Below are 23,356 nucleotides of genomic sequence, written 5' to 3'. Positions count from 1 at the left end.
TAAGCTTGGTGGTTTCTTTGCAGACGTTTCATTACCCAACCAGATAATGTCTTCAGGGCGTTGTCGTCGTCGTCGTCATCATCATCAAAAATGTTACCTAGTTGGGCAATGAAACGTCTGCAAAAAACCCCCACCAAGCTCAGAGAGTACTCAGGATCTCAGAGACAATCTTTTTTTTTTTTTTTTTTAATTGAAAATTTTTAAATTTTTACAAAAACAAATCCCCTTCCCATACCCCCCCAACCCTACTGTAAGGACCCACCCCACTTTGCATCTTAAGAAGACAGAACTCTTGGAATAGCTCTTCCAACAGGAATCCTTTATTAAGAGAAAATGGTTGCAGGCATGCTAGACAGGACTTGGGGTTCAAGCTCTCCCATTCAAGGTTTTAAGGGGTTCCCCAGTAGTCCCACCCAATCAACCCCCCTTCCAGTGATAGTTTCAAGTATCACAATTCCATCCCCTTTCTTCTTCCGTCTGGATGGAGACTTCAGATAACTACATGAAAGGCAATTACTCTTCTTTGATATGTTAAAGCTTAGAGGCCACAATAAACACACATTCAGTCCTTTGAAGTGTGCTGAAGGAAGTGAGGGCCATAAAGCCCCTTTGCTCTCCCCCTTTTCTCCCTCTTATGGCAGAATCCAGAGAAGGCAGAATTGGGAGTTTCTATGTTTGATAATTAAAGATGAAATATAATTGGATTCTGACATCCGGCCCCTCTTAACAATAAGAGAGATCCACCTGAAAGAAAACACAAGTAAAAAATTTAGTTAGGCTTGTTAGGATACTCTGTGTGAAACTTCTTCAATAGCTTCGGGGCTCTGACGTGACGTTTATGGACCCACTCATTTTGTGAGGCAGGGAGGTGTTTCCAGGCAACTAGGTACTGAGTTGTTCCACGATATCTCCTAGAGTCAAGGATCTCTTTTATTTCGAAGTGTTGTTCCCCCTCCACCATGATTGGAGGTGGTGGGGGGGGGATTTTTGGCCGTAGAGGTGACTGATGCTCTCTTTTCAGCAAGCTGCAATGAAAAATTGGGTGTATTTGCCTGAGGTTTTTGGGTAATTCTAATTCTACTGTTACTGGATTTATGATTCTTTTAATTGGAAAAGGTCCTATATATTTTGGTCCAAGTTTTTTACAGGGCTGTAGGGACTTTAGGTATTTTGTAGATAAGTACACCATTTCTCCTATAATGAATGGTGTAGGCTCAACCCTTTTTTTATCGGCTTGTGCTTTGTATGCCCGCCTAGCTTCATCTAGTGATTTTCTGACTATTGGCCAGGTGTTTTGTAGGTTTTCCATCCATTCTTTCAGTGAAGGGATCGTTGGTTCTTTTGGGGTTAACTCTGGCATAGGGTTGAAACTTTGGCCGTTGGCTATTTGAAAAGGAGTGTAGCCTGTGCTGGAGTGGACTGCATTATTGTAGGCAACTTCTGCAAAAGGAAGTAAGTCCGTCCAATCACTCTGTTGGAAATTTAAAAAACATCTCAAATATTGCTCAAGTACCGACTGGCAGCGTTCCGCTTGTCCATCTGTCTGAGGGTGATGGCTAGATGTCAGTCCCTGAGTGGTCCCTAAGAGGGATAAAAATTCCTTCCAAAATGTAGACGTAAATTGCACTCCCCTATCAGAGATGATGCGTTGGGGTGCCCCGTGCAATCTGTAAATGTGCTGGATAAAAAGTTTTGCTAAGGCCTTTGCAGTGGGAATTTTTTGGCAAGGGATAAAGTGCACCTGTTTGGAAAATAGGTCCGTGACTGTCCAGATAACAGTATTCCCATTGCTTTCAGGCAATTCCACTATAAAATCCATGGCTATTTCCCTCCAGGGGGCTGAGGGACTTGCCACTGGTTGTAACAGCCCTGGCGATTTCCCTTGCAACCTCTTTGCTGATGCACAGGTTGGGCAGCTGGCAACATAACTTTCTATGTCCTTTTTTATTGATGGCCACCAAAATTGCCGTTTAATTAAGTGTAAAGTTTTTACAAATCCAAAATGCCCTGCTGATTTTGTGTCATGGCAAAGTTGCATGAAAGTTAGTCTTTGAGTTGTTGGTATATATAACTTTTCCCCTACCCAAGGCAATCCGTCTCTCATTGTGCACACATGTTTGTTTTTCTGGAACCAATCATCTGTTTCCAAACTTTTTCTGAATTCAATCCCAGTTTGGCTGTCCAGTTGTGGTTTTATTTTGGCTTGGGTTCTTGTGGTTACTGGCGCTGCCAGTTGTGATTCTGCCATTATTGGTCTAGAGTCTGTGGTTCGTGCGCTGTTATATTGGGGCATGCGAGATAGTGCATCTGCCAGGAAGTTCTTTCTTCCTGGTAAATGTTTGAGCTTAAATTGGAATTGGTGAAAATGCTGGGACCAGCGGGCTTGTTTGGGATTGAGTTTCCTGGAAGTTTTCAGGGCTTCTAAATTTTTGTGATCAGTCCACACCTGGAAGGGGATTTTGTTGCCTTCCAGGAACTGTCGCCACGTGAGTAATGCCCAACGTATCCCATAAGCCTCCTTCTCCCATACGGGCCAGCGCTGTTCTGTTTCCGTGAGTTTCTTAGATGTATATGCACAGGGTTGCAATACTGCATCATCATTTTCTTGTAATAGCACAGCCCCCACTGCCACATCACTTGCATCTGCCTGTATTATGAAGGGCTTGTCCATATCTGGGTGCCTTAGTACTGGTTCGGCAGAAAAAAGTCTCTTTAGTCTCTCAAACGCTGCTTGGCACTCCATTGTCCATGTTAGTGGCTGGCTAGGTTTTACTGAGGATGTTCCCTTCGTTTTTAGTAAGTTGGTGAGGGGCAAGGCTATCTGTGCAAATGAGGGGATGAATTGGCGGTAAAAATTTGCAAAGCCCAGGAAACTTTGTAGTTGCTTTCTTGTGCGGGGTGGTGCCCATTCTAATACTGCTCTGACCTTCTCTGGGTCCATTTCAATGCCCTGTGGGGATATGCGATAGCCTAGGTAGTCTATCCTTTCCTGGTGGAATTCGCATTTTGAGAGTTTGGCATATAGGTGAGCGGCTCGCAGCTTCTTTAAAACCGCTCTGACAAGTTTGACGTGTTCTTCTTTTGTTTCGGTAAAGATAAGAATGTCGTCCAAGTAAACAAGGACCCCCTTAAACAGGTGCTCCCTTAGAACGTCATTGATTAATTGCATAAAGACTGCAGGGCCCCCTTGTAATCCAAATGGCAAGACTTTGAATTGATAGCACCCCATGGGGCAGTTAAATGCAGTCTTCCATTCGTCCCCTTCCTTGATTCTCACGCGATAGTAAGCTTCCCTTAAGTCTAGTTTAGAAAAAATTTTCCCTTTCGATAGGTGTGACAGCATGTCTTTCATGAGGGGCAGCGGGTATAGGTTGCTTTCACTGATTGTGTTCAGGGCCCTATAATCCACGCATAAACGTAAAGAGCCATCCTTCTTCTCTCTAAAAAGGACCGGGGCAGCCACTTTAGGCTTAGCTGGTTCAATGAAACCTCTCTCCAGGTTTTTTTTTATAAATCTTTCCATTTCCTCCTTCTCCTTTGGGCTCATGGAGTATAATCTGGGTTTCGGGAGTTTTGCCCCAGGCTTGAATTCAATGGTACAGTCTGTGGGTCGGTGGGGGGGAAGCTCATTCGCCCTCTCCTCACTGAAGACTTCAGCAAGGTCCCTATATTCCTCTGGTATTTCTGTTAATCTTTTTTCCTCTCCTATGGATGCTTTTTCTATTCTTGATTCTGGTAGCCTCCCTTGGGGTTTTAAGTCCATAGGGTCCCCCTTCGGGAATTTGATTTCTGTCGTCCTCCAATTTACCCAGGGGTTCCATTTTTTCAACCATTCCATCCCTAGAATCATTGGGCATTCCATACCTGGGGTCACCACAAACGTTAAGTCCTCTTCATGGTTGCCCAGGGAGAGGTGTATTGGCAGAGTGGCTAGGGTAGCTGGCACCCCCCCTGCTATGGATCCATCTAGCTGGCCAAATGAGATTGGTTGTTCCAGTCTCCTGGATGGGATGCCCAGATTCCCCACTAGTGTTGGGCTAATGAGGCAGCGGGTGCAGCCAGAGTCTATTAAGGCTTTCACCTTCACAGCTTCGGGCATGGGGGGGATTAATATAGTCACTGTTTTGAAGATGGGTGTGATGCGTCCACTTACCAGGGGTTCGCCTTCCGAGCTGTCATCTGAGGCATCCACCGTCCCTGTGGTGTAGGCTGGAGTTCTTTCCCCTTGGTGAGCAGAGGTGGGGTTTTCTGCAATTTCCATCATTTTCATGGCTGTTTCTTTTGGCTTAGCTGAATACCCTCTGGGTTTGTTGATTGGGGATCTGTCTGGGTTGTGCTGGGGGGCCTTTGAGCGGCATTCTACAGCTCGATGCCCTTCTCTTCCGCACTTGAAACACCCCATCTGCTTCTTGGCTGTATCCGATGATTTCACCGGTTGGTGTGTCAGCTCAGGCGGGGGGCGGCTCCATTGTTTTCCTCGGCGATGCCTCTTCAATATGTCGATCTCTGCTTCCTCTGCCAAGACGTACCATTCCTCAAGTCGATGTGGGTCTCCTCGGGGCAGGCAAGCATCATATAGATCATAGTTTAGTCCGTCTTTGAAACGGCCAAGGAGGATGTCTTCTGGCCAATTCAGTTTGCTGGCAATGGCTCGGAATTCTTGTGTATACTCAGCCACTGGGCGTTTGCCCTGCCTCATCGTTGTTATTCTTTCACGGGCTTTGCGATCAGCCAGGGGGTCTTCAAATCGTCTTCTCAACGAGGACATGAAACGGTTGAAGTTACTGAGTTCTGGGGCATTGGAGTCATGCAGGTTCACCACCCAATCTGCAGCTGGTCCATCCAGGGCAGATTGCACGATCCGGATGCGGGCTTTGTCGCTGGGGATGTCCTGCCCATATTCCTCCATGTAGCTGAGGACTTGGGTTAGGAAAAACCCCAAGCGTGTTGGCTCCCCTTTGAATTTCACCTCCAACGGTGGACGTCTTGGAATGGATCGGTGCCTCCATTGTGGGTGGTAGTGTCTTCCGTCCAGATTTCCATCTGTGGTCCGGTAGGGGGTGGGAGCTCCTGGATCAGTAAATGTCCCTGGGGTTGCAGGTTCCACGTCCCCCTCGGTGTCTCTCCCTTTGTGGCTCCAGGAACTGGGGCGGGCGTAGGGCTCAGGAATCTCCTCTCCTAGGGAGCTGAGAGTTCTCTTCATCAGGTCAATAGCTCTCTCTAGGATCCAGTCTGAGTACGGCATACAGCTTCCTCCCTCTTCACTTGCGTGCAGGGATTTCTCCATCTCCTGCTTCCATTCTGGTTGCTTGGTCCCCCGTCTCAGGGTCACTTTTCTTGATTCCTTTCCCCACTCGCTTTTCTTTCCAACGCCCATCGACCAGCTAGGCTTGTGGTCCTGTGTCTCCACCACTTCTTCTTCTGAGAAATCTGGCCTCTCGGATCCCAACATCTGGCAAGGTTCCAACTGGGTCAGCGGCTCTCTTTCCAGGGAGTTTTCTCCCTCTCTTGCTTCGTTGTCTGACATGGTAAATTTTTGCAAAATCCCCCGGCAAGGGTCTACCTTCCAGGTGGATTAATTTTGCAAGTCCTGTCTAATGTAAGGACCCACCCCACTTTGCATCTTAAGAAGACAGAACTCTTGGAATAGCTCTTCCAACAGGAATCCTTTATTAAGAGAAAATGGTTGCAGGCATGCTAGACAGGACTTGGGGTTCAAGCTCTCCCATTCAAGGTTTTAAGGGGTTCCCCAGTAGTCCCACCCAATCAACCCCCCTTCCAGTGATAGTTTCAAGTATCACAATTCCATCCCCTTTCTTCTTCCGTCTGGATGGAGACTTCAGATAACTACATGAAAGGCAATTACTCTTCTTTGATATGTTAAAGCTTAGAGGCCACAATAAACACACATTCAGTCCTTTGAAGTGTGCTGAAGGAAGTGAGGGCCATAAAGCCCCTTTGCTCTCCCCCTTTTCTCCCTCTTATGGCAGAATCCAGAGAAGGCAGAATTGGGAGTTTCTATGTTTGATAATTAAAGATGAAATATAATTGGATTCTGACACCTACCTCACCCCCTCCTCCCCAACCTCCCAAACCCTCCCCTAGACTTCCCAGAGCTGAGTACAGGCTTAATTGAGAAAAAAACTTAAAACACTTTTAAAACCTAAACAAATTTAAATACAATCATCATTCTATATAAACTCCCTCCAAAAACGCAAATTTAAACATTACTTTCTTGAATATCTATAGCTATAATGTAAAATCTAATTTCTCCCTCTTTCTTTATCCTAATACAAAAAGATAAACATATAAACCTTTGTTGTACCATTAAAACTGAATACTCTTAGAAAACTTAAAGTAAATACATATTTCCTTCAATCTTCATCATCTTCTCACCTATCCAAAAAAAAAAAAAAAAAAAACTTAAAAATCCTAAACAAATCTAGACACATTTAGTTAAACAAATTATTTTCTCTTAAAAATATTAATAATAATATTTAAAAGCTTGAAACACTTTTAAATCCTAAACAAATCTAAATACAATCATCATTCTATATAAACTTTCTCCAAAAACACAGATTTAAGCATTACTTTCTTTCCTAAACAAATCTAGACATTTAATTAAGCAAATTATTTTCTCTTAGAAATATTAATAATAATATTTAAAAACCAAATTTAAGCATTACTTGAAACTTAAACAAATTATACTCCCTTCGAAACACAAATTTATTAGAATCCCCTCACTGAAATAAACAAATTATAATCCCTTCAAAACACAGGTTTAAACAATATTATCATTAAAGGTTTAAAACTTAAAACTGAAATATATTATTATCCCAAAACACATATTTAGACATTAGGATCTCAGAGACAATCTTGACTCCTGACAACTGCCTGGCCACATTTTCAGAAGTGGTTTGCCACCATCGTCTTCTTCCTTGAACTGAGAATGAAAACTGTGAGCCAAGGTCGCCCAGTTGTCTTCACGGTTAAGACAGGATTAGATCTCTCAGTTTCCTGGTTTCTAGCTGGGTGCTTTTACTCACGACGCCCACCCGCCTCTCATTTTCAGAACTTAATATTTACAACATGGGTAGTTCTCGGCTTACGACCACAATTGGGGCTGGAACTTCCATCCCTGAATGGGGCAGTCATTAAGTGAGCCAGACCCAATTTTATGACCTTTTTTTTTGGCCTGGGTCATTAAGTGAATCTGGCTTACCGCTTTGACTTTGCTTGTCGGAAGGCCAGCTGCAACCGATGATCATGTGACCTTGGGAGGCTGCGACGTTCGTAAATAAATCCTGGTCGCCAAGCGCCCAAATTTTGATCATATACAGTAGTGGCCAAAATTGTGGAAACCTTTTGGGAAACGTGTACAGTAGAAATGCCACCTTTGGTTAAGTTTCCACCCATTTTTCTTCTAATTTCTTTATAACTGTAGCCTTGTTCACTTAATAAGACTATTTTACATCGCTTTCTGGGCAACCAGTCAACTCTTTGCACCATGACTTTAATTTATGACGTTTTACAAGCTCACTAAATGAAAGAACACCCAAAAATCCAACCAACTGGATAGCGATCACATAACACACTGACAAATGTCCTCCTCTCAGCTTCAATACGTGACATCAAGAACTGGATCCTACTGTGACCTGATTGGCTCATGGCCAAAACAAGATGACACCTGATTGGCTCTCTAAACACTCATGCTCATTGGCTACAATCGGATGAAGGAAAGCTACCTGATATCAACCTAAGCAAGTGGTGCTTCCTTTTTCCGGTTATTTGGCTATAACTTTTCATAGAATACAGTACCGATAATTGAACAAACTATGTTGCATTACATTCTTGATTAAATTATCTTTCCATTGATATATAATTTTATGGTACTACTCCCCCCCCCAAAAAAAGTGGTGTTATTAGCCATCAAACCTCAAAAATACACTTTTCCCAAAAGGTTGCCACAATTTTGGCCACTACTGTAGCTAGGGGGACGTTGCAACATTTGTGTGAGGACCTGTTGTTAAAGTCACTTTGTTTCAGTGCTGTTGTAACTTCAAATGGAATGGTCGTAAGTCGAAACTGCCTGTTTGATATTTTAGGTGGGTGGGTGGGTGGGGGGGGGAGAAACGTTCCTAAAATTCACACTCAGAATGAGTAGAAGTCTCCATTCCATTAGTTTAGATTTGTCATCTCATACATTCAAGCACTCAAGCAACAGCCCAATCCAGGGGTAGGCAACCTTGGCTCTTTTATGACTCGTGGACGTCAACTCCCAGAATTCCTGAGCCAGCTGTGCTGGCTCAGGAATTCTGGGAGTTGACGTCCACGAGTCATAAAAGAGCCAAGGTTGCCTACTCCTGGCCTAATCCATGCATATCAATGAAACCTCAATCATCCAGGCCAAGGTGTCTAAAGGTTGGATCATGGCACCTGGACCAAACTATGTTAATCTTGAGCTGTTTCGTTGCCCATCCTAGCAACAGTCAGAGCAAAATTAATTAGGCAGAAAGTCAGAGAGTTGTGGGATCCATGCATGTACTATCCAGCTAAGCCAAACATGTCAGGTTATTAATGTAAGGGAGAAATGAGTAATTCTCTACCGTCTTTCTTACATACACATGTACATTTCATATGCTTGAGAAGAGACAGCTTCTGTGACAAAAGAGGGCTACTTGTTAATCCAGGGAGGGACACTACTGGGGGGAAACTGACATTTTGTACCCTCAGGAAAAAGGAAGAAAATCAGAGAGGGGTCCCTATGGATGCTATTCCCTATGGAAATGTACAAGGTCAACATTTGGCTCTACGGAAAACAGCCCCGTTCTCTGAGACAAGGTCATCTGGAGAAAAATAGCAGCTGATTCAAAAATATATAGTTGCAGTAGCTGAAAAACGACCTACAGAAAGAAAGCAAATACATGTAGTGGCTTGATTCTGTCTAAACAAGCTGTGGGTGGCTTTCCAAGATTTCAGATGTGTTTGGAGATGCTAGTTGCTCTGGTAACTCAACTCAGGGTCTTGTGCATGGAAAATGTGTGCAATGCAACGGCCAACGAAAAGTGCTTAGATCAGGGGTCTTCGAACTTGGGCCCATTAATGACTTGTGGACTTCAACTCCCAGAATTCCTCAGCCAGGCACACTGGCTGAGGAATTCTGGGAGTTGAAGTCCACAAGTCATAAAAGGGCCAAGTTTGAAGACCCCTGGCTTAGATACAGAGGGGAGGTCAAAATTATGCCTTCTATGGATCACTGCCACTTTCATCTGCCATGAGCCTCCTCTATATGCACCCTGACAAAGTGTGTGAGACAAGTCCTGGGGAATTCTTGCTAGAGGAGTCAACCATGTGCCCCCTGTCCTTATAAAAAAGCCCCAGGCAGCGTAAGCTGATGAGCAGAGCAAGTCACACAGAGCCATGCTAATGGAAGGATGAATGGACAAAATGGAAGGCCTGCGTTTGCACGCTACGATCCCAGGCGACCCTCGGGGCAAGTGGCTAGAGAAACGTGCAAAGTATACTTCAACAACAGGTGAAAAAAAAATGGCAGCAATTTGAAAAACCAGGTGGGAGCTAATGGCAGCCAATTCACTCGTCCCTCTCTTCGAAATTCCTTCTCCTTGGGAGAAAAAGACCACTCGGAGCCAGCTGAGAGACCCTTGAGCAGAAGACCGCGGGTATCCCCTCCTCCCCCAGCAAGATCAGGCTGAGCAACCGCCGGAGCACGGCGGGCTCTGGAGAACGTTTGGAATTTGGAAAGGCTTTGATTTGGCATTCGTTAGCAAATTGCTGGATTAGCTCCCACAAGATCATCAATAGCCTACCTACAGAAGTAAGGTCTCCTAACCGGGCGGATGGCCTTTTCGGGATGATCTGGAAATGAGCAGTTATACCAGGTGGAAGAACCACATTCTCTCTTTAGGTCATATTCTAGCCATCTTGAAATGACTTTTTGCCATTCACATTGCATAACTGCCGTCTCCCTTAAAAGAAACACGGATGACATAAGCGGTCTCACTGTAAGGGGCCAAATACAGTGACGCATTATTCTTTTAAGGATCCAACATTTCAATAAAATCTTACTCGCCTGTCTAAGGCGATCTAAGGAGCCATGAGATAAAGGTAATGGGAAATATATATATATATATGGAAAGTACCCTTCCAAGTCAAACTGAAAGCCTAAATTCTCATTTAGAAAACCAAGGCTTTAAAAATGATGTATCCCCCTGGGACAGTGAGAAGATGACGACTCAGCTTGGTTCCTGTCTCAGCTCCCCAGCTTTAATTACTAAAAAAAAAAATGGCATTGGCAGAAGAGAATATTTGTAGCCCAGGGTTGAACTGCGGGGTCCTTGGTGCTCTCTGAGTGTGGTTGGGATTTATTTATTTTTTTGGGGGGGGGGAGACAGACGTTTCATGACCCAACTAGGTAACATCATGAGGTGCTCTCTGAGCTTGGTTGTTTTCTTGCAGATTTCTCCTTGCCCAACTAGGTAATATCATCAGTGCCAAAACAAGCAAGCTCAGAGAGCATCAAGGACCCACCAAAAATGGTCTTCTAAGTTCTGCATTATTTTCTTGCAGTGGCAAGGAACGCAGAATTAAGCAAAGGTGATGTCTTAATTGGAACTGCTGGGTGAGGACAAGTAGCTTCTCTGCTGATGTTATCTAGCTTTTATTTCTAATCAACAATATGCGAGGAAAAATGATGCCATTATTCTACTGATGGTGAACCTGCAAGATCTAGTGTTCCATTTTTTAAAAAAAATCCAACAAAACTAGGCCAAATGAAGACGCTGTCATGTTCCCAACCTCAATGTTCAAGTACCACTCACGCCCCATTAGTACCCCTTTCTTCCCAGGAAGTATTCTTTTGTTTTGTTTCCACCACCCCCATATCAGGGTTTCAAAATGAGAAATAAGCTTGTAGGGCAGAAAAGGGGATCACGTTTTCTGTGGGTGCTAAAGGAAAGTGCTTTATTATTTTGCAATTGGAAGTAATGTGTAGTTTTACCCCAAGGTTCCCAATGGGATAGTCAATTCTCCCTCCCCCCCCTTTATTGAGAATATCAAGGATTTAATCCAGAGAAACATTTTCCCCCCAAAAGCAAGTGCTCTAAACAAAACAAAAACAAACAAAAAATAGTTCAGTCAACTACCATTAGAATTATAAATATATAAAAAGGCTACTACTCCTTTCTGGGTCTGTTACACAGCCATCTATAAATACCTATGGGCCTTTGCTGTGTCGAGGAGATATTCAGCTGCTGAGTTATACATCATATAGACAGTTGGCGATGGAATGGAGAAGTCCTAGATTTTGCACACAAGGAGCTGGACTTAAATTTATACTCTTCTATTTATTTAAGCCCTACATTCCCAGAGAGAAAAGCTATGTTGGACAGACCTGAAGCCACATTGTGAGTATTTGGATACCTCAGGCATGCAGTTTTGCAAAGGCAACACTCTTCACAGCACGTTGCATTGTATCATTCACAATGCGATGACTATCAAATATTAGGGGACATAGCTAACACCAAGAGAAGTTCCTTAGCATTTCCTGTAACCAGACTGGGGGTTTAAAATAATCTCTAGATCAGGGGTAGGCAGCCTTGGCTCTTTTAGGACTGTGGACTTCAACTCCCAGAATTCCTGAGCCAGCATGGCTCAGCTTGGAAACCTCTCCCTTTCCCTTCAGCATGGCTGGCTTAGGAATTCTGGAAGTTGAAGTCCACGAGTCACGAAGGGACCAAAGTTTCCTTCATGCTGGCTCAGGAATTCTGGAAGTTGAAGTCCACGAGTCATAAAAGAGCTAAGGTTGCCTACCCCTGCTCTAGATGTATTAGACTTAGACGTATTCTGATTCAGAAACCAAGCAAATGGCCATTCATGAGTAAGGAGTTATTCAGACTGAGCAGCCAATTCACAGAGTTGCATGCAAAATGCTATGAGGGTGATTATTTGCCAGCTCTGAAAAAAAATCCTGTAGTATATTCTACTACAGCAGCTTAAAAAGAGAAGAGAGAGATCTACTTCTATTGTGGGCACAGTCCAATGTTTCCTTCTGTCTTTTTTAAACAACAAACAAGCAAACAAATAAACAAAAAAAAATCTAGTACTTATGGTGTCCTAATGCTATCACTCTCAACCTCCTCAAGTTGCTAAAATGCTGAGTTCTGGGGCACTTAACTAATATGTTTGTGCTATCTGGGAACTTTGACAGATGTTGTTCCAACCCTGTTGTGTAAGGCAGGCTACGGTGGCCAAATAGTCTTTGAGATTTAGCCCCACACAAATTTCTAGAGCAGGGGTCCCCAACCTTGGCAACTTTCAGACCTGTGGACTTCAACTCCCAGAATCCCCCAGCCAGCATGGAGTTGAAGTCCACAGGTCTGAAAGTTGCTAAGGTTGGGGACCCCTGCTCTAAAGGATACTGGATGGAATAAAACTTGTTTGCCAATTCCATCAAATCTTGAAAGGTCCTGGTTGAGGACATTTGGTATTGAGACTTAGACAACTAGCTGTTCATGCCACTTGGAATGATTTGTGAAGGCTACACTTCTCTGGTCTTTTACAATTCTAACTACTCTTGCTCAGCTGACCTTTGTGGAGAGTGTCCTCACGTGTACAAACTTATAAGTGAAGGCAGATCGCTACAGTTCTGAAACCAGTTTGACGAGGAAACATCAAACGTCCACACACTTGCAAAACCTCCATAGCTCTGCTTTAGAGCTTATGTGATGGAGATCAAGGTAGAATGCTGGAATTTGAGTGGCACTCTGGGATGGTCACATGCCCGCTATTGTTGAAATTACTAAGATGCCTGTTGCAAACAGGCAAATTACTAAGATGCCTGTTGTTGGCGAGGATAGTTTTTGAGAATTCCTTTTGCTCTGCAAATTTTTCAGATTTGTAAAGCATCAAGTAGGGTTTTTAATAACTAAATGAGCATGTGGGAGCTACTATGCTATGCTCCAAACAGAGTTGAAAATGGGAGTGATAAAGTAGTTTGCTACGTGGTTCTTTTCGGTTTCATTCAACCTAAGTTTATTTTAAAACTTTACTTGCAGGGAAATGTTAAGTCTGTGTTCAGACTTGCACCATTTCTCATGGGGGGAAAAAAAATATCCCACTTGGCATAAAATAGCAGATATGTGAGTAGGCTGGTCTAGAATCTTTATGTTCCTTTTTTTTAAAAAAAAAACCCATAAACTTTTGTTTTTAATACATATAAATGTTCCATTTCATGTCCCTTCCTCCTGGCAGTCTAGCGCGAATCTGAATTCACTACTGAAAATTCATTTTTTTCACTGGGGCAATCTAAAGTAACGAATAAGGGTGGCCAACAGGAAAATCAAAATGTGATCACACGTTCATCGGATGCAGAAGAGGCAAGTTTTGGGTTGGACGTTGGACATTAATGGTCTGGTTCTTCTGGAGATCATTTTCACTGGAAACAAGGTTTCAGACCAATTTCTAGAGCAGTGTTTCTCAACCTTGACCATTTTAAGGCATGTGGACTTCAACTCCCAGAATTCCACAGCCAGCAACGCTGGCTGTGGAATTCTGGGAGCTGAAGTCCACATGCCTTAAAATGGTCAAGGTTGAGAAACACTGCTCCAGACTATAGAAATCAGTAACCAGAATGGAGAAATGTCACTCCATGAAATAGGCAAAAGTTAAAGAGGTTCCTTACCTCCCAATCCAAATAATCACAAACATCTTCAAAATTAGTAAGCAGAGACACTGAGCAGAAAAGCCGCGGCAGTTCATCCCTCGTCATCGGGGGAAACCTGCTATCTTTAAGGGCACTGTGGAGAAAGAACACAACACACACAATAATGAGAGGAAATAGATACTGAAGTCTCTTACGGTCAACAAAGGAAGCCAAACGACGTTCTGAATTGATGGCAGATTATTTCTGATCAACACTGGTCTTCTTCCAAGAACTATGATTACACCTGTACCCTAGTTTTCTGCCAAAGTGTTTTGAGCTGCTTCTATGGTCTTCCCTACTTACTAGTCATCCCACTTAATTCTCAACCAGAACTTTGTGATGTGCAAAGACTGACACACAAGGGTTGATTTGAGGACACTCTCGCGCTGTGGCTGAATGAGTCTAAATTTGGGTGTTACTGACCTACTCTGAAACTCTACGGATGCAAATATCAGAGATTCTGCTGTTTAGGCTGCTCATCACCAACCTTACCTTGAGAAAAGGGGAAATCCATGTTCACAAGCCAGTCAACCAATGTACAGACCAGCTACAGAAAAGGACATGCTGCTGGGCAAATCAATACCATAAGTAGGAAGTAGGAAAACAATTAAAAATGGGGTTATGCAGGAGCTTTCATTGTTGACCGAAACACAAGTCTCGGATGTTTGAAAACTTCTTGATGTAATCCAGTGGTTTTCAACCTGTGGTGCATGGACCCCTGGAAAATTTGAAAAACATTTGAAAAAATGTTATGATTTAAATCTTGAGTTAAGTCTTGGGGGTCCGTGGCCACAAAAGGTATTTAAAGGGGTCTGTATGAAGAAAAGGTTGAGAACCATGGATGTAATCAATAGAAGTATCTCAAAGATAGGTTAGTCATGCACAATGTAATCATTTAATGTAAAGAATGAAACATTGTGCTTGTTTCCATACATATATTTTGAAGTTCAACAAGCTACAATTTTTTTAAAAAAAAACATATATACAAAATTGCATTAGGCAGCTAAAATTTTACACATTATGTAACTCAAACCCTTATAAGACAAAGGCCTAAAAACGGTCAGCCAGTGAGGAGATGATGAACTTGAGATTATCCTATCCCTATTGGAAAAACTAACTTGGTAATATACTAAAAATTGAACCACAGAATTTTGATTACGTAAAAGATAGAGACAACTGTTAAAGCAACCAGTACATGGGGAAAATATTTAAGAAACAGAGAAACGTAACATTGTGAGAGTGAAGGAGACTTAAAGACTAAGAAAATCTGCGCATTCAGTTTATTCCTAGATAGAGTTTTTCGTTTGAAAAGTGACACTGAATACTGAATACTTGATGACTGTTTAATTCTTGCTGAATATTCACAGAACATTGGATATCGAGACATGGATTTATTCCATGATGGAAGTCCAGGAGATGCTATACCAGGAGCTTCAAATAATTTCTCGTTTGCTGGTCAATCGTGCAAGGATGGCTTAATGTCTATTGAAAGACAAAGGTCACTCTTTTGAAGACAGCAAAATCCACATTCTGGACAGAGAGGACCGCTGGTTTGAAAGAGAGGTCAAAGAGGCCATCTATGTCAAAATGAAACAGCTCTCTCTCAACAAAGGGAGGGGGATATGACAGCACCTATATCCTGTTTACAACACAGTCCTTTCAGCAGTTCCAAGAAGGTTCCACACCCATTTACACTATTTAGGTGACCCTGAGGGCACAGTTAAACCTCCAAGTGGCCTCAATGACTCTCAGGAAGAGAGCTAATGACCAGATGACTGCAAGAAATATAAATCCTTCCATCTTCCACCATTCAGTCAGAACTGAAGAAGCTTCTTGGATGAGAAACAAAACATTTTCAAGGAAAAAACAAAGTCCAGTTCCCTTTGGAAAAAGCACCTTTGGGACAAGGATGGCTTAACCTCAGCAAGGCTGCAACATCTACCTGACAATTTGACCAGCAGCATGCAAGTGTATTTTGCATTGGACAGTTTGCCTAAAGCAAAATACTTGACAGATGCCAATAAATAAGAACCAAATCTTTAAATTTTTTTTTAAAAAATCTTAAACAATCAAAATTTGATTTCTAATATGCATCAGGGTGAACTCTGAATATCTGCTTTAGCTCATTCCTTCCTCAAACTTAAGAAAGCGTGAGATGGATAAATGTTTTCTGCACAGCAATTCTCCATCGCCACTGGAAGCAAGCAAAGGGAATAATCTAACTGAACTAATTGCTTGTTTTAAAATATAGGAGGCAAAATTTATAATGTGAGGGAACTGTCTATGACTGAAGATCCAAAGATTTGGAAATCAGATTAATCAGATTCAAAACGACTAGAGGGGCTTGTTTTCCAGTCATTTTTTAAATCTTGGATTTCTAGAGAACCCCATGCATATTACAGTTACCAATTTTTGTTCATTCTGATTTTCTTTCTCCTTTCAATCAGCCACGTGTACAGTGCAATATATACCAGAGTCAATTTGTGGTCGTTTTTTTAAAAAAATGTGAATAACCTTTACAGCCTTACTCAATTTTTCAAAGGTCTACCAAAATTATCCCCAGGAAAGAATATTTCCAAAATGTCTTTAGGAACCAAGTCCTGTTTCTCAGCGCTTTACGAGCATTATTTCCTTTTTCCTTGCTCTCCTTTTACATATGACGGTACAAGGTAATATTTTTCAGGATGTGATGTGACCACATGAACCATTGACATTCCTTCTAGCTAACGGTTACACACTGGCTTGCTAGTTTGCATGACACTGCCAAAACAAAAGGACACTGTGCCCTGTTTCTACAAGAACAGCAATTACAGCAACGTTTTTAAGAGCTGCGATGCAAATATCCTTCCTTAAAATAAATGATTATTTATCCTGCTGGGAATCCCCTGTGATTCAGTGCATAAAAGCACTCATGGTTTATGGAATGGCAGGAAAAGGCCACGGGTACAAAATAGAAATGGAAAACTGGGGACACTTTGCAGGCATTATTCTTGAAATCAAAAAATGGTGGCCACTGCTGTGTCGCCGTGGTCAGCCTGCTGTCACGTGACTCTCAGTTCCAAGGCTCCCTGCAGCTTCCTATAAAGAAAGTCAATGGGGAAGCCTGCAGGAAGTCAGAATTTGCTCCTGCACCCACTGTTACTGTGCATGCCCGTGGTCATTCTATTTCTCTCTTTAGGTCCGGAACTATCTCTGAACGATGACTCAACTGGCAATGGGTTGTCTATACTGGTAGTCCCTGACTTACAACCATCTGTTTAGTGACTGTTCGAAGTTACAATGGCACCGGAAAAAGTGACTCATGACCATTTTTTCACACTTTGACCACTGCAGCATCCCCAGGGTCACATGATCAAAATCCAGACGCTTGGCAATTGACTTATATTTATGACGGTTGCAGTGTCCCAGGTTCACTTGAATCCCTTTTGTGATCTTTTGACAAGCAGTCAACGGAGAATCTTCAACAACCGTGTTACTAACTGAACAGTCGCAGTGGTCCACTTAACAATTGGGGCAAGCAAGGGGGCAAAATGGTGCAAAACTCACTCAACGACTGTCTTGCTTAGCAACAGAAATGTTGGGCTCAATTGTGGTCGTTAAGTCAAGGACTACCTGTAATGGGAAAACATTTGATGGGCGAGTAGAACAAAAATCTTGGACTATTGTTTTGAAAACAGCCAGTAGAGCAGTACAGGCCTTTATGATCCTCTTTTATTATCCTTTTGGTGGCTGCCAAAGACCACAGATCTCCTTCTGTTCTAGCCTACTACAGATTTATGCTCGGTAGAGAAGAAATCCCACTTTTCTCTGCAGCCTAAGCCGCTTGCATTTGCTTGTTGACTCACATCCAAGAACTAAACTCTCAGCTTCCTAGATCGGCCAAGGTCAGCTAGATGCTGCTACCTGACGAGTCGCAATAGATACTTATTGAGTATGGGTAATCTTTTATCAAAGATCGGGAAAGAAATTGCTATAGGGAAAAACCCAAGGGATCTGCGACAACAGGAAAATGCTCAGCTGAGTTAAAGAGTCGACAGCACTACCAAACTTATTACAAAGCATTTTATCAGCAACTCCTTAAGAGTTACCCCATGCTTCCAAGAACAACCGAACTCTGCACCCCTGCAGAAGACGAATGTGTGGCATTTGGAAGGAAGCAATCCTTACAAAAATCCCGCCACCCTATTTTTCTATCATGCTAGTTTTTCCCCCGAGGTGTTTCTGTGAAAAGCAAAACCAACTTAAATCTTGACAACTTCCTAGCCCCTTATCTTCAATTTTCCATCCAGCCTGTTTTTGCAGTTTATAATAATTAAGACAGTTCCTAAAATACCTTTATCTATCTGAGATGGGGGTACAAAAAAAAGCTACAATTGCAATAAAGGAAAAAGAAATAAATCAAGATAATGAGTGCTTTAACATAATTTATCATTTGATAATAAGGACTTAATGTTATTAAATAAGTCAGAGGGCTCATTTTCAGTAATAAAGTTTCCAAAAATAGCATTCTGATCTTGCACAGGATAAAATAGATTTTCAGTGAGGGTGATTAGGTTGCCACAAACCTTTTTAAAGTTTTGCAATACAACAATCCTTCTCAGAGGCTACAAATACCCAGGTAGGCAGCTGCATGGTGTGAACCCATCCCAACTTTTCATTTAAAAGAGAAAACTCCCCTCAAAGTATGTGGGTCTTTGTTTGAAAGACTGCTAAACTGAGCGGCCCAATTTGAAAACACAACTGGCTAAATAATAAAAGAGCTGGAAACTGAAGGTAAAATGGAAACTAAACGAATCTCCCAAATCTTTATTTCCCTCATTCTAATTTTCTGGTGGTAGTTATTTTAAGTCTTATGCAAAACAGCACCCTTTCAAGAGCTGAATAAATAACAGAATGATCTCAGTTATGAAAATAATATGCAAAATGATTTGCCAAACTAGCAAGCACACATCCAGGTACTACTGTTCTTAGCTGAAAATAGGGGGCCAAAAAGAGTGTGGCCCAAGCCTGTTCTTCATTGTCATTGGGGAATCTTTCCCCACAAAAATAAATAATAAATAAAAATCCATCAACTAAGTCCCACGCTCTCTTCAAGCAAAAGGAAGCTACTTAAGAAACAAGACTTAGGGTTTTCGTGTTGTTTTTTTAAAAAAGAGAGAAAGCATTTTGCTAGCTTTGCCCAAAAATCAAGAATACAGGGGCATAATCTCAAACTGACCAGAGGGAAATTAAAGAAAGTGCCCCCCCAAGGAAATACAGTATGGCTGATTCCATCTGCTTTTCTGCCAGTATTCGGAAAAACAATGAAATCCTATCTCTTCCCACAAGCTTTTAATGATTTAGTGTCAATAATCCTGGTCTTAGTGTCCCCTTTAATTTAATTGCACTGTTTTTATTTTGGTTTTCTAACCAATACATTTTTATTGCTATAAGCTAAAAATGTAATAAGGTTATTATATGGGCACACATTTAATAAAAATAAATAATCTCTGACTTCCAAGTAGAAATAGTCCTCAATTTACAACCTTCACTTACTGACTGTTCCAATGTACAATAGCACTGAAAAATGTGACTTCCACACTTAACGACTGTTCAAGCCTCCCCCGTGGTCACAGGATCAAAATTCAGATGCTTAGCAACTGACTCATATTTATTTATTTCCTGACTGAGCTGGGGGCTGGACTAGTTGACCTCCAAGATCTCTTCCAACTTCTTTCTTTCTTTCTTTCTTTCTCTTTCTTTCTTTCTTTCTTTCTTTCTTTCTTTCTTTCTTTCTTTCTTTCTTTCTTTCTTTCTTTCTTTCTTTTCTTCTTCTTCTTCTTCTTCTTCTTCTTCTTCTTCTTCTTCTTCTTCTTCTTCTTCTTCTTCTTCTCCTCCTCCTCCTCCTCCTCCTCCTCCCTCCTCCTATTATTATTATTATTTTATTCATTAAACATGAACCTCAATCAACTGAACATTCAAATTGGCTGGCGCTGATGGCTGACAAGTGGTTGCTACTAGCATCCTAGGTATCAACCAGGCACCTCCTTAAAATATAAGATGTTCCGAGTAGCACAGGTTTTTTTTTTTTTTTGTAACATTGCTGGAGTTATTGCAGGAAGCTGCAGTTTCTTGATGTATTTTGCAAACGTTTTCTGCAACGTCCTGCAATAACTCCAGCAATGTTACAAAAAAAAAAAGTTCAGCTGAAAGCAGCAGCTTTCCTTGGCCTTCGATTGTATCTCACTAGCAGAAAAGCTGTGGGTTTTCCCGCAAACTTCATGGTAGCCATCTCCGATATCCAAACATGAGCTAAAAACTCTCCCATGTTGTGCTTCTTCACCAGAAGGCCACTGCGACCATTATTTCCTGTTCGTCTGATGCTCCTCAGAGGGTAGACTACCTCTGCATTCTTCAGGTGACCATTCTTGAGTCTTCAGTATATCAGAGGATTCCATTTGGGTCGGTCACCGATCAGAAGTTTTATCTTCCAAACGTTTGAACTCGTGATGGAGCCCATCCTTGGGGAACTTCTCTCAGATTGGATCCTGCAACATTATCCTGGGACATGTGTATCAATCAGAATAGAACTCAAAGGGACCTTGGAGGTCTGCTAGTCCAACCCCCTGCTCAGGCAGGAGACCCTATTCCAGTGATGGCGAACCTTTTACAGACCGAGTGCCCAAACTGCAACCCAAAACCCACGTATGTATTGTCGGGTGCTGGGTGGGTGTGGCCCATTGGGTGGGTGTGGCCCATTGGGTGGGTGTGGCCCATTGGGTGGGTGTGGCCCATTGGGTGGGGCGTGGCTGCGGAGGTAATGGCAGATTGGGTGGGACTAAAAAGTTCAATCAATCAATTTTGCAAGATCTTTTTTTTTTCCCACGAGAAGATGAAATTGATTGATTGAACTTTTTTTTGCACATGGCGGCGGAGGCCTAAAGCGAAAAGGTTTTATAAAACCCAGCGGAAGGCCTAGGACTGGGGCGACGGTGCACGTGCCCACAGAGAGGGCTCTGAGTGCCGCCTCTGGCACGCGTGCCATAGGTTCACCACCACTGCCCTATACCATTTTCTTGAAAACCTCCAGTGATGGAGCGCCCACAATTTCTGAAGGCAAAGCTGTTCCACTGGTTGATTGTCCTCACTGTTAGGAAGTTTCTCCTTAATTCCAGGTTGCTTCTCTCCTTGATCAGTTTCCAACCGTTGTTTCTCGTCCTTCCCTCTGGTGCTTTGGTGAAAAACCTGACCCCCTCTGCCTTGTGGCTCTCCCAAAGATACTGGAACACTGCTATCATGTCTCCCCCATTTCTTCTTTTCTTTAGACTAACCAAACCCAAGTCCTGCAGATGTTCTTCGTATGTTTTATTCTCCAGGCCTTGGATCATCTTAGTTGCTCTTCTCTGAACTTTTTCCAAACTCTCAACATCTGCTCTTTGTGTGCTCATAACTATACGGTCCTGAAAAAAGCATCTGGCTTATGGTGGCACTCATTTCTTCTTCCTTTGGAAATTCTTTGGATTGCAATGGAGAACTAATTCTCTTGACAGTTGGATGCAAGGAATATGGCTATAGACAAATACAGATAATCCTCAAGTTACAACCATTCATTTAGAGACCGTTCAAAGTTTCAATGGCAGTGAAAAAAGGGACTTGTGACTGTTTTTCACACTTAGGACCATAGTCACGGGATCAAAATTCAGATGCTTGGCAACTGACTCGTATTTGTGACGGTCGCTGTGTCCCGGGGTCACGCGATCCCCTTTTGCGACCTTCTGACAAGCAAAGACAATTGTGGGGGGGAGGGGGAGCCAGGTTCACTTAACTATGTTACTGACTTAACAACTGCAGTGATTCCCTTAACAACGGTGGCAAGATAAGTCGTAAAATGGGGGCAAAACTCACTTAAGAAATATCTCACTTAGCGACATCAAACTGGGGCTCAATTGTAACTCGGGGACTACCTGTTAGCAATAATAGCAGCGACAGTTAACGCCCACCAAATCATGAACTAGACCAAATTCACTTAACATCTGTGGCAAGAAAAGTCGTAACATGGGTCAAAATGCACTTAACAACGGAACTTTTGGGCTCCGTTGTGGTCGTAAGTCGAGGACTCCGTGTATATGAAAGAGATGCTACACTCCCGTCAACAGACAGAACGGCAGCAAGGAGAATAACCCATTTCTTTTTCTTTTTTAAAATAAATCCTCCAGATTTACGTTGAGAAGAGGACAATCGCTCCACTTTTGTGACTCAGTGAGGTCACAACCGCCTTGTGGACGCCTAGCTAACAGCAGTTATTTCAACCACACACATTTGTAAGATTAGAGTGGATTTATTTATAAATTACAAGGAAGCATTGCCAGCAGGATGAGGGAGGCATTTGTTAATGATCCCTCAAATATGTTCCGATTGTAACAGAACTGAAAGCAACCGAGGATGCACTCCAGAGCTTAATTTGTAGTTTAAAAAAAAAATCTGCCTGAACAACGGATCATAAAACCACCTCCAAGAAGCTAAAGATGGCACATCACAAAGGAGTTGTGTTGGCGATGCAAGCGAGTTTCACAAATAGCTAGTTGGATTAGCAGACAGAAGGGTAGAGATAGTGGCGGCGGCATTGAGTTATCTATTGAACATCCATGATATCCAAGTGTAAAAAGCTAAAAACAATGGTTTGCACCTTCGGCTATTTTGTGACAGGGATGAGAGGCCACTACTTTGGGTTTAAGAAACATCTTCTCACCCTTTGCGGTTGAGAAAGTGACATGGAGGTGTTTGTGTATTCACTAAGAGTGAAGTGTGTTGAAGAGAAGGACCACTTTACAATGCCTTGGTAAGGCCACACTTGGAATACTGCATCCAGTTTTGGTCACCACGATGGTAAAAACTCTAGAAAGAGTACAGAGAAAAGCAACAAAGATGATTAGGGGACTGGAAGCTAAAGCATATAAGGATGGTTGCTGGAATTGGGGATGTCTAGTTTAATGAAGAGAAGGACGAGGGGGGACATAATAGCAGTATTCCAATATCTCAGGGGCTGCCCCAAAGAAGAGGGAGTCAAGCTGTTCTCCAAAGTGCCTGAAGGCAGGACAAGAAGCAACGGATGGAAATGAATCAAGGAGAGAAGCAACCTAGAACTAAGGAGAAACTTCCTGACAGTTAGAACAATTAACCAGTGGAACAACCTGCCTCCAGAAGCAGTGAATGCTCCAACACTGGAAGTTTTTAAGAAGAGTCTGGACAGCCATTTGTCTGAAATGGTATAGGGTTTCTTGCCTGAGCAGGGGGTTGGACTTGATGACTTCCAAGATCCCTTCCAACTTTGTTGTTGTTGTTGTTGTTGTTGTTATTATATCTTTGCAAGAGAAGGAACTCTGCCCTACTCCTGGGCCCACGTGATGCGTCACACCCTGAGTTCTGTTGCAGAGCTGGGAGGCAGAAATGAAATTTTGAAAAAAAGCCTGCAAATTTCCTGTACAGGCAGTCCTCGGCTTACAACACTTCATTTAGTGACTGCTCAAAGTTACAATGGCACTGAAAAATTGACTTATGGCTGTTTTTCACACGAGCGTTGTAGCATCCCCATGGTCACATGATCAAAATGTGTATGCTTGGCAACTGACTCACATTTGTGACGGTTGCAGTGTCCCC

At 42.5% G+C, this 23,356-nt stretch overlaps 1 protein-coding gene across 6 annotated transcripts in view; it reads right to left on the bottom strand.

The window, feature by feature from the left end:
* Positions 1-23,356, bottom strand: part of LOC120316245 (AMME syndrome candidate gene 1 protein-like) — an 87,034-nt gene that overhangs the window by 10,931 nt on the left and 52,747 nt on the right. For 2 of the 6 annotated variants that reach the window (XR_005558898.1, XR_005558899.1), the window contains exons 4-5: positions 13,700-13,814; positions 9,828-9,986 (exon numbers count right to left, since the gene is read on the bottom strand). Coding sequence is in view for 1 of the 6 variants with exons in the window: in XM_039361600.1 (XP_039217534.1) it covers positions 13,700-13,814 (115 nt within the window). In the remaining 5 variants the exon portion in view is untranslated. Of the gene's footprint in view, positions 1-6,366; positions 6,397-9,827; positions 9,987-13,699; positions 13,815-23,356 lie in introns of those variants that run through there. The other 4 variants (XR_005558902.1, XM_039361600.1, XR_005558901.1 and 1 more) reach the window with 3 other exon arrangements.

Source organism: Crotalus tigris, unplaced genomic scaffold, assembly GCF_016545835.1.
Source record: "Crotalus tigris isolate CLP2741 ecotype Arizona unplaced genomic scaffold, ASM1654583v1 scf7180000019309.743544, whole genome shotgun sequence".
In the NCBI taxonomy this organism is placed as follows: Eukaryota; Metazoa; Chordata; class Lepidosauria; order Squamata; family Viperidae; genus Crotalus; species Crotalus tigris.
Note: the sequence above shows the minus strand (reverse complement) of the source record. Positions and strands in the feature narration are given on the sequence as shown.